The 11,656-nt window shown below is 41.8% G+C and overlaps 1 protein-coding gene across 1 annotated transcript in view; it reads left to right on the forward strand.

Moving 5' to 3' along the window:
• The window catches only part of AKR1D1 (aldo-keto reductase family 1 member D1), a 34,785-nt gene extending 23,379 nt beyond the window's left edge, over positions 1 to 11,406 (forward strand). Inside the window, exons 4-9 of the mRNA XM_021539204.2 lie at positions 2,117 to 2,194; positions 4,512 to 4,634; positions 6,348 to 6,457; positions 6,932 to 7,097; positions 7,873 to 7,955; positions 11,245 to 11,406. Of these exons, the coding sequence (XP_021394879.1) occupies positions 2,117 to 2,194; positions 4,512 to 4,634; positions 6,348 to 6,457; positions 6,932 to 7,097; positions 7,873 to 7,955; positions 11,245 to 11,287 (603 nt within the window). The 3' untranslated portion in view covers positions 11,288 to 11,406. The remainder of the gene's footprint in view (positions 1 to 2,116; positions 2,195 to 4,511; positions 4,635 to 6,347; positions 6,458 to 6,931; positions 7,098 to 7,872; positions 7,956 to 11,244) is intronic.
• The last annotated feature ends 250 nt before the right edge of the window (positions 11,407 to 11,656 follow it).

Here is an 11,656-nt window from a genome sequence, read left to right on the forward strand (position 1 = left end):
AATTGCTTTCCTGAGAAAGCCTGCTTGTCAAAGACCATTTTATGAAAGCAAGGGGATATGCAGAATTGTCTTCCTGCATGTATGTTGGTGAGAAAATTATAATGGGAGCAGGACTTTTAGTCTCAGTGGCTAACAGCTGCTGGGTTTTAAACTAGCAAGTAAGCTGTCTGATATCTTTTGGAGTGCCTCCAGACTTTGGACCTGACATGATAAGATGTGATCCCCCATAATGGCAGTGGCTGTATGATGTTGCCACATTAATTTGAGTGCTCATTCAGCAGCATGAAGCATACCTTTCATCTAGCGTAAAACACAAAGCTATCTCCAAGAGAGCTGCAGGAGAAGATGCCAGCATTTATAGGATGACTGGTGCAGTGTAGCTCATGAGAACCCAGAGCTAAAATACGTGACCAGCTTCTGAAAGACCTTTTCAAAGACCCCTGTCACCATCAAAACATTGCCTCTCTCTCAGCACTTCATCCACCTGCAGGCAGTTCTTCCATTCAGAAATGCCCTTCCAAAAGATCGCTTGGTCGAGAAAGTTTTGCCTGGAAACTATTGAGCAGAGACAACTGCACTTCAACACCTTGCAGAATTCTCTGCAGGCAGGAGGAGGAAGAATTGATCACTATAGAAATCCAGAGTAGTTCACACCATATCTCAGTCAAGAGAAGTTAATCTTCAAGCACCAGTCATCCTGACTTGGTTCATTTTTAAAACACAAATGATAGAGGAAAATAGGAGGATGGTAAATCAGCTGATATAATTGCTGCCTATTGACTACTATAAAAAAAAAAGTTGAATAAAAGTGAGTGAAGTAGAAGTGGGGCAGAGTAAAAATATCCTGAATTCAGACTCATTTACTAAAATTAAACAGGTCCAACTGTTTAATATGTTGAACTTGTAGTCCTTGGAAAATATGCTGGGGTATCATGGGATAAATGGTTTGTTCCAAAATACCATGGGGTAGTTTTGCAAATAAAGCTTTTCCACCTCACATTATGATGGCAAACACTTTGCCTTCTAATAGAAAAAAATGTACCCAACAGCTACCTATCTCCTTCTAGTCAAGATATTCTCTTTTGCCAGCAAGACAGAGCAACAAAAGCAACAAGTTGTCTTTGTGGAATTCTCTGAGGAAAATCAGCACATTTGGAGGAGAGAGGTTTATGCCTGTAACTGAGACCTTGGCCCTCTGAAATCTGAGGCTGTGTTTTCCTTAGGCCTACTTTTCCCATTAAATGCCTTGGATTTGAACTTGACTGAATTGGGAGGTGATAGTTACTGATCATATTAGTCACAGCTGCATGTTCCCAAGGAGTTACCACATCAACATCTTGTACCCAGGCCTTTGAAATGTAGCGGTTTGAAGTCAGATCAAATGTCAAACATCACCGAAGGGTTTTTGTTCAAAAAAAAAAAAGAAAAACCAAACCCCAGCAAAACACAAAAGTGAAATTGTGATCAGACACAAGGGAGGGAGGTGTTAATACATTGCCTGCAACAGCAATGAAATGACCAGCAAATAAGAGAAAGCTGTGCTTGTGAGATATCAGCTCATAAATCATCTCTGAAGCCTACAGAGTAGAGAAAGAGTTTCTAGTGCCCAAAAAAAGGTGGATAATGCACTTAAGAGGTTAGCTATGCCAATAGCCCCTTACTGCCAGAAGTTCCTGGACCCTCCAGCTGTTGGGGAGAGTACCAGCTCCGTCCAGTTCCCAAGTGCCTAGGACACAAGCAGGAGGCAAAGGAAGGGCCAAAACAAAGAGCAAAGAAGTAGAAGACAATACAGGCTGGTACTCTAACCCAGCCCTCTAGAAGGAGATGAGTCTTTTGGATGTCATAACATAAAGGTCAAAAGTTTACTGAAAAACAAGGCTATCCAGGAGCTCCTGAGTGTACTCTCATGTGACAGTTCAGGAGTGTGTCCAAGGACGAGCCAGCAGATGAGGATGTGGTAAGCCCAGCATGAATGACCTGCTGAACTTAGGGTGTTTCAGAAAACTACTCAATTTTTTTGTTGTTTACTAGTAGAAACAGAGCCCATGGAAAAGTTTTTGCTCTAAGGAATAAAATTTTTTTCTTTAAAGTACAGCAGTATGGTTTTACTTTTCAGCCTGGAGATGCACTCTACCCAAAAGATGAAAATGGAAAATTTATCTACCACGAGACAGACTTATGTGCCACCTGGGAGGTAAGCAAACACAACATCCATCAATATATGCTTTAAACCCACAGATAGTCATTCTCATTTTTACTTGTGGTTTTCATAAACATAACTGAAGCAAATTGACAGGGCAAATGGATCAAATTCTACTAGCTCCATAGATAAATTTTACTTCTATCCTTATGCATTCTTTAAGCATGTTCTCTTTGCTGTCATTTAATTATTTTTATAACAAAACACTATTGAAACATCAGACATCCACATTCCCTCTTTAAGAGTGTGCACTCTACATTCACTACTTGAAGACCTACCTATCATTGGGTTTTTACCAATCCTTCCCCTTTATAAGATCTTCACAGAAAGAGAAAGTTGGAGCCCTCAGAAGAGACTAGGTCATCTTGAAAAAATTAATATCGTTTCACTTGCAGGAAAAAACAGATTTTGCTTTAAAGCTCACCATAAAAAAACCCCAAACAATCAACCAAAAAAATGCTATTAAAAAAAAGAAGAATCAACATCCCACTCAAAACACCTCCCCTGAAAAACAAAGCCCAAGACCTTGCCATCACTTGCTATTAGAACAAGTTCACTCACTTCTAAATTTACCTATCGGATGGGAACATAAGACTTTTCTGCTAAGAAAACTTGGAAGGAAGTAGCATTTGCCTGAAAGATTGCACCCTAGATTTGTTTGTGATGTGCTCTAGTACTTTAGGCAGTGTCTCACTAAGCCTAGTGTCACTTGCCTTCAGGATATTCAGTGAGGAAGAAAGTGAGACTAGCAATCTCCTCGCATTTCTGCATCTCAAAGCCATGGACACCTCTATAGTTCATGGCCAGAGCTGCTCAGCTCTCCCTCTGCACCAGGTCTGATGAAATAGCATCACTAATTATATCCAGTTCACACCAAGAGAGATAAGAGGTGCTACTACATGCTCCACTTCAGCTTGCACTGTCCAGATCTGGATAGTCATGTCCCAGTTTAGCTCTACTTGAGGTACAGCAGATAAAGAAGAAGAATGGTGAAATTCTAAGTGAAATTTTGAAGGGGGTGAGAGCCCAAAGAGGACCTGAACTTTCCCCTGGCAGATGAGCCATCCAGGCTGGGTCTCAGAGGGAAGGGGGACTTCCACATTAGCTATTGATGTTACATTTGAATGTGGCTGATGCACTTCATTCCCCTCTTTTCACAGAATGGTTGCTCAGATGTCAAAAGCATCTGAGCTCTTCCAACTCTGCTACATTATTATCTTTGAGCTGGTGTTTAATGTAAAGGTCATTCTATAGAAACCACTCTCTTCAGCTAATAAGCCAAGAAAAAAATAGGTGATGGGGAGTGCCTGCAAACAGCAGCATTAATATGAATTAAAATGGCTCAAACTCAATCCAGATAATTTCACTCTCTGTTTGGTGTTAGCTGGCAAAAATTAATCCAGACTACTGTATTTGCTGACTTGTCACTGAGTGATAGAAGGCATATGAGGCCAACTAGAGGTCATCAAACATACAGTGCGTCTTACCTCCCTGCTTTCTGCTCCTGTAAGACCGAAAGAATAACAAAACCTGGAAGGGCATCCAACTCCATGGTGGGGTCTGCTCTGCCTCAAAGGGTCGCTGAATTATTTGTGTGCAGAATTTCAGACAGCAAAGGGGAAGACCATAGCAAAGGACCCCCTTTCCCCTTAACAACCCAGCAGATTAAGATAACAAAGACCATGGAACATATTCATATCCAGTATTCATTAGAGTTTCTCAGCTACTAGGATTTGTCTGAAGTGCAAAATATCTAGAATGCCTGTCTCCCATCCACTGGTTTGTTTTGCTTTTTTCTGCTTGATACTGTACTGAAGTTTTCTGTGCAGGTTTTGTGATGTGCTTTCCCAGATATTTAGGGAATTTCACTGGATAAAGACTTAATATGAAAAACTGTCTTACAATCAAAAGGAGCAAATTGACTTATCAGGAAAGCAATCTGTTTTGTTCACTTTGCCTTCTCCAGCTTTGAGGCACTGCTAAAACAGCATACAGTGAGCAAAACTCCCTAAAAGTTGCCTGGCATTTAAGTATATATATATATCTCAGGTTAAATCTTTCTGCTCTCCAGACAAATTCTACCCTCACATGAGGTAACAAACATTAGGGCTTGGTCCAGAAAGCAGGTTGACACAGGAAGTGAGTTTGGTTTTGGAGTCTGGACAGCACCAGCCTTCCTGCTACTAGAGTTGTTTGTTCTGCTGCAGCAAAGGGTCTCAATAATGGTCTATCTTCCACCTCTCTCTAAAATGCACGCTCCAAGAAATCAAGCCAACACATGGGACTCCTCTTGTCTTTGCTTTCTTTGCAGGCTCTGGAGGCATGTAAAGATGCAGGCTTGGCAAAGTCTATTGGAGTATCCAATTTCAACCGCAGGCAACTGGAGATGATCATGAACAAGCCAGGACTTAAGTACAAACCTGTTAGCAACCAGGTATGACTGCAAGCCAAGGGCAGTGCCTACCACGGTGGCACTGCCATTTGGGGAATGCAAACACAGAGAAAGGTGATGTGTACATGTGAACTTTGCCACAGATGCTGCCCTCCATACTTCCATTTCTAGCTTGAAAATATTACTCTTCCTATCTAGGCTAAAGATCAATATTGGAAGGCTCTAGAGCAATCACTTTCCTCAGTTTCTGCTCCAGAACTTTAAAAACGGTGCCTTTGTGCCAAAGCTCCATAACAATGCTGAGTCAAAGCAGATCTTAGATTTCTGCTATGTACCTTACTTCAAGCCCAAAAAGACTCAAGAAAACCATTCAGATTTAACCAGTGCTCAATGAAGCCATATCTACCTTAGTTGACACCAGCACAACTCTATAGATCCTGAGTCACTCCAGGCTTCTCAAGTGTAAAAGCCATTAGAAGCAACTCCTGAATTTCCTGTACTTGCTGTCTTGTACTTTTCCTATAAGGCATTTCTAAGAACTAGAGAAAAAGTTTAATTAAAGGAGACCCTGTTATGTGACTGGCCTGAGCTGAACAATCCCGTGAGGATGACAAGCACATCCGAGTTAAATTACAGCAGTGAGGCTCTGAGAAGGTGACAAGTGGCAGCGACCCATCTGAGTGCCCAGTACCTTTGGCTCTGTCATTTGGCAGGTCTCTGCATTTCCTAGAAATCTCTGGGAAGCCCTTCTGACTTGTCTGGCACAAATATCCACATTAGCAGTAATAGAGATGAGGCCAGGGACCAACCAGGACCAACTTCCCACTCCCAGCACGTAGCCTGGAGGGCTTGGAATGGCCATGAGGCACGGCAAGGAGGCTGGCCACAGCTTTCAGTTCTGTGTTTGGCCTGGAGGGAAAAGCTGCCTCTGAGAATAGGAAATTCCAGCACCCTCCCCTGGTATTAACATGCCCAGCAGGTGCAAAAGTTTCTGGCGTGCCCCTAGGACTGCACTGAGCATTTCTGATGCTTCCTGGGGTCAAGGAAAACCAGGCAAGAGATTAAGGTCAGCTTAGGGCAGCTGGCCAGCAAGCATAGAAGTGCCAGATAGCTTCAAACTTGCCAGATAGCAGCTACTGCAAACAGTAGTTGCCCTGTCACCTTTTAGACATCCATTTCCCAGAGTCTGAGACCACAGCCAGAAAATCCATGCCTAAGAGGGAAGAGCGTTTGCAATGTGGGAGGGCAGACCTTGCAACAAGGTCATAATCTCACCCTTTCAATACCCCCACCCCCCACCTTTTTAACTGGGACAGTTTATGCCAACACTTCCCTTAAAACAACATCAGATTAGTCATCCTGAATGCAAGAGGCAGAGAAATGGAGAGCTGACCCACATGAGATGGGTTACCTTCTCAGTTTACTCATCTAGTGAGTTTGCCTCACCTCCATAATCCCCATTTATTGCCACCTTTCTACTTCAGGCCAATAAAATTTCCCTGCAGCCAAATTATGGTTGCAGATATTAATCTGCTGTCCACCAAAACCCAAAAAAAAAAAAAAAAAAAAAAAATCAATCACCCAGCAACGTACAATTAGAATAATAACCACAGAGGATGTTTCCCTATTCTCTAATTTACATTTATCCTTTCCTGAAAGCATTACCTGGTCTGTAGCTCTCACAAATATTGGGATATCTTTTGCTTCTGTGTCTGGTCCTGTTGATTAGTCATTCTTTCTCTGCTACTCTTGCAGGTAGAATGCCATCCCTACTTCACACAACCCAAACTCCTAGAATTTTGCAGACAACATGACATCGTTATTGTTGGGTACAGCCCATTGGGAACCTCAAGGGATGAATCATGGTAAGTCCCCGTGTTACTTTCAAATAGAGGGACAACATCCAGGGAAACATAGTTCTCCACTGCTGGATCTCCATGCAAAATACCTCTGCCCCCATTTTTTAAAGTGATTTTGAACCTCGGTGTCTAAATATTACTGTTGTAAGTGTAAACTTTCAACACTCCTGCTGCATGCTGTCATCAAAGAATGCCAGGTGTCTGCATAGGAGGTTGCCTTAGGTCTCCTCTAACAGAAGGCAAGTGTTTGGAACAGGGAACGTGTGAGGCTTAGGTGAGGAAGGAGAAACGAAGTCAATGTTAAGACATCTCACAGGAAGTTGCCTTTGACAATGCGCCAACCTAAGAGCCAAAGCTTTTCTCTCGTCTTTCACCCTACTTGTCAAAAGGCACAGTGTTCTGTCCACATACATGTAGATGCCCCAAGGTTTTGACATTAAAGATTAGGAGGTTTTTTGTTTTCTTCTCACTTTTTTCCAGGGTAAATGTGTCCTCTCCTCCTTTACTGAAAGATCCTCTGCTGAATGCCATTGGCAAGAAGTACAACAAGACTGCAGCACAGATTGCTTTGCGTTTCAACGTCCAGCGAGGGGTGGTGGTGATCCCAAAAAGTTTCAATCCACAACGCATCAGAGAGAATTTCCAGGTAAATTCATACCCCAATAGTACATGGATAAATCCACTTACACTGGCTTAGCCCCTATGGAAAGTAATTTCCCTGTTTTTTCTGTAGACATATGTAAGACTTGATCAATGGCAAATTTTGCCACATTTGATGCTTCTTGTCCCCACCCCTAAAGGGTAACAAGGTATGACAATAATAGAGCAGTAAATAGAGGAAATGTTGACGTCTTTTGACCCTCTGGAGCAGCTAAAGCTCCAGCTGGTGGTGTGTCTCAGAGCACCAGCTGCTGCAGTGAGCAGCACAAGCAAGATGGGGTAACTCAGTAGGTCAGCAGCCCAAGGCTGCAGGAGCTCAGGAAGGACTGATTGTTCTGCCCCATCTTCAGGTATGGGACAGCTCTGCTAGAGAAGGGTTGCTGCACACAACTTTGACAGAAAGGTTCACAACCACGCCACTAGAAAACATTTGGTTTGACTACCACCCAAAAATAAGATGATTTGTTCCTGCATTCCTTGCGGCACTCAGTACTCACACTGCTTCCTACTTTCCCTGGAAATACACTGCTTTCAAAGCTGGTGGCTCAGTATTGCCAGACTACCTTCCACTTCTTGCAAAAGAGGTGTAGGCAAATGTGACTGGGCTTATTCATGTCCTCGAGACTCCTGCAAATGCAAGTAAGGATGGGTTTGTGGGAGAGATACAGGGAGAAGGAGGGATCGTACTTCTGGAATCTGGAACATATGAAGGTTGATTATGACAAGAAATGCTAACGCATTCCTAACATCTCTTCCAATAGATCTTTGACTTCTCCCTCACTGAGAACGAGATGAAAGAAATTGAAGCCCTGAACAAAAATGTTCGTTATGTGGAACTGTTAATGTAAGTACAGGAGAAATCTTAGATCCTCATAGACCATTCCTGTTCTTTTGGAGAATTAAAAAAAAATCACTTCCTTTTAATATTAACTTTTGCATAAACAACCCTATTCTAAGGTAAGGCTTAAACATGAGAGACTTTGAATGCAGCCTGAATATGCTCCCAGACCCACTGCAAAAATAAGTGTACAATATTGCCTGCAGCTCAGGTTCTCAAAGCCCACTTAGTAGAAAGTGAGTGTATCTTCCTGTTCTATTTCTCCTCCATCTCCTTAAACTCCTTCTGCTATGTGGGAATAGTGGTCTCAGACACTGATAAGGCATAGCACCATTCCTATCTACAAGTGTGGACATTGGAGCTGAAGCAAATAAAATTGATTTGTACCTTCTTCTAAGAAAAACAGAAGAACAGAAAGAAAAAACTGCTAGACCACTTCCTAATTATCTCTTCTGAGACCTATCAAGGCTTGATCTCTTGCTGCTTGTCACTTAAAGCTTACCACGCAATATAGTTTTCCTTCACCTGAAAGCTCAGACCTAGCCAACAACCTCTCTCTTCCACAGGATGAGGCTGTTTGTTTATCCTTCAGCTCAAAAGCATCTACAGCTTATGACCAAACTTTGCTTTCCCTTTTCAGGGCACTCAATAAGTAGCCAAATGCTAGAGATTGAATTCCAAGCATTTCTCTTTTTACCTTAGATTATCTGTGTCCTGCTAAGTTGTAGCGTAAAATGAAAAGCATTGACAACAGCATCAATAGCACTCTAAAATGTTGACCATTGCTCATAAGATAGAGGGAAATGTTGCAAAGAAACAAACAAACCACTTACTGTGCTGCATAAATATGATCAAAAATATGCACTAAGTTTAAAGCATCATAATGGAGTTCATTTTTCACATTTAAGCTCAGCCAGGTGCTCTGAAGGTTTAGTTTCTTAAAATTTAAAATAGCCCTCCATCAATTAGCAGTACTCTCACAAATGGCCTAGGAGATTCTTAAGTGTGTTTTGGCATCTGACACAGTCTGGTTTTATATAGCAAAATTGAGTTATAGCATAATTTAAATTTTGAAAATTATATACACAAAATGTAACCTTGGTGCAAATTCAAGAGCCTTTCCCAGAAGCAAAGTTAAAGACTGCAAATGCCCACAGGGGAAGAACTTTCTAAGCCACCAATCTAAAATACTAATAAGTTAAATGCTTTGCTTTATTAGACTGAATTTGGTCACAGGAGGCCACCAAGGATAAGGAAAACAGGATGCATAGGAGGGGCATTGGCAGCTCTAGCTTTCACAAGAACTCCATGCTTGGGGAAAAATGTTCAAGCACAATCTGATCTCAGCTATGAAAAAAGCCTTATTGGAAAAGTGATGTTGCCACGTAAGGAGCAGATACATAGATTTTTATATATAGATATAGATGCCTACTCTGCGTTACCACACTGAAGTGTCTGGCATTGACACTGCATCAGACAAATTACCAGCCTAAACACATTTCTTATTTCATCCAGCAATCTGTATCTGAAAAAGTCAAACCACGATACAGAGAGACTTTTGGTTAGTCAACTTCTTGGAAAACCTTTGACTGCTGTGATGCACATGCCAGCAGGAATGGAAAAATCCAGCTTTTCTCTGCTTCTTCCCCTTATCAGCTATCATAAGGGTACAGTGTGCAAACCTGTTGTTCCGATGGTATGAGTAAGCCCATGCAAACAGGATAACGCAATCAGTGGAATGAATTAGCCAGTTAAGCATCTGAGAAGAAAATGGAGGTTTCATAAAAACATGAGTGCATCAGAAAATCTTAATCTGAAATTGTTTCTTCTCCTCTTGGAGAAATCTGGAAGCATTGTGCAGGGCAAGTTTTACATTAATGTATCTACTTGATTTATCTTATGTTCCCATTCTCTGCTATGGATGTTTCTCCTTACCAGTTATGCCAAGCTGCACTGACTCCTTCCTCCAAGTGAATAATTTTCACTCAAAGGACTCAGACTTTTGAATATGTGAGATCTGATCAGCAAGCATGCTCAGTAGATTAAAAGTAGAGATAATGACACTGGCAACTCAGACATCATCAAATTATACTGAAGTCAAACAAGCCAAAGTTTTGCAGCTTGTTTTGTTTTTTGGGATTTCTTTTCAACCAACTCAATCTGTTAATGTGTAAACACTTGATCTTGGCTGAATATTGGAATGAAATGTTTTGACACAACCAATTCAAAATGTTTGATGCCTTCCCGTTAGTTACCTTCAATATTGTGAAATGTGTCCTTCCCAGACTGGAACGATTCACAGCTGGATAAACGCCAGTATTTGTTGCGCTGTGCTGTAAGGCAAGGCAGCCAGCTGCCATGGTGCACCTGAGAATGCTCTTCAGAAATTTTTCATTTAGCTAATGGAAAGTGTTTGTCAAGCCAAGGCTTGTGATTTAGCATCAGCTTCTCAAACAAACAAGAAAACCCAGAACAGAAAACAGCTACCTCTCCCTCAAGTCTGCCAATAATGGGCAAACACAATGTTATTTTTTCACCTGAAATTGACCCTGGATTTTGTTCTTGCCTTTACAATGATCCTGGATTGTGCACCTTCCCTGAGTGTGCAGTTGCTAAAAAGATGCCTGAAATGTCTCTTTGTTAGGATGCATCCATGACCATCCCTTCCTCCTCTGAACTGCATCATCCTAAAGCTTATTTGTAAATTCTCTGCCACTGTAGATGTTGCCAGAGTATCTACATGTAGGCTGAGCTAGAGGACAGCCAGACCTAGTTTAGATGGCAGCTGCTTGGGAGAGCACCACCCTAGACCCAGACCTGTTCATGCCAGCTCTAAGGGCATAAGACCAAGTAGAAGAGTCTGGTCTCTCTACCTCTTCTTCACACATAGCCCTTATTTCTAGGCATCTTTCTAGACATCTGAACAAAGTCTTCCCTTTCTACAGTGCACACATGGTGAAGTCATCCCCCTTTCCTAAAATACTCACCTGAGTTAATTAGTGAGAATAGTTGACATCCAGAGTCCTGTTGATTTTTCCCATCTCTCCTTAAGATATTCAATCTTTATGCCTGAAAAATGGTCCTTCACTGTCCTCTCCTTAAATACACAGGCTTGCTTCCAACTCTGCAGGGGCAGTTATTCAGAGCAGAACAGCTTCTGAGTAAGGAGAATAGCCTTCCATGAAGGCCACATATATATTGAAAGGAAGAGGCTTGCTGGGCACAGGCTGACTGCAGTGATCTGATATCTTGCTTCACCCAAGGAGCTCACTTGTCCAATCTGACCTTTCCACAGGTGGCGTGACCATCCAGAATACCCCTTCAGTGATGAATACTGAAAAAGAGGTGGGTCTGGACAACCAGCCAATGCTGTTAGGCTTTGCTGAGAGACACTCAATGTTTGGTGCTTTGTCTTCATGTAAGGCTGCTCAAATCAGCATTAAAAACATGACAATTATTTCTTTTTGTCTTGTCAGCCTCTTCTTGTTATTGATGACCACATCTATTTAATTATTTGAATTTCTGGTTTTGGCTTAGCAGGCTTTAATGCTGAACACTGAAGGTTCAAGACTGATCGCTGATAAAACTGGAGACTTCACCTAAAAACAAGCTTGCTAGTTCAATCAAAATTGGTTTCACTTAATGGAATATTCTTCACTTATCTGAAACAAAACTTTCCACTTCAGTAGGTGTGAGGCAGAATCAGA

This window comes from Lonchura striata, chromosome 1A (assembly GCF_050655825.1).
Source record: "Lonchura striata isolate lonStrDom1 chromosome 1A, ASM5065582v1, whole genome shotgun sequence".
NCBI classification, from domain to species: domain Eukaryota; kingdom Metazoa; phylum Chordata; class Aves; order Passeriformes; family Estrildidae; genus Lonchura; species Lonchura striata.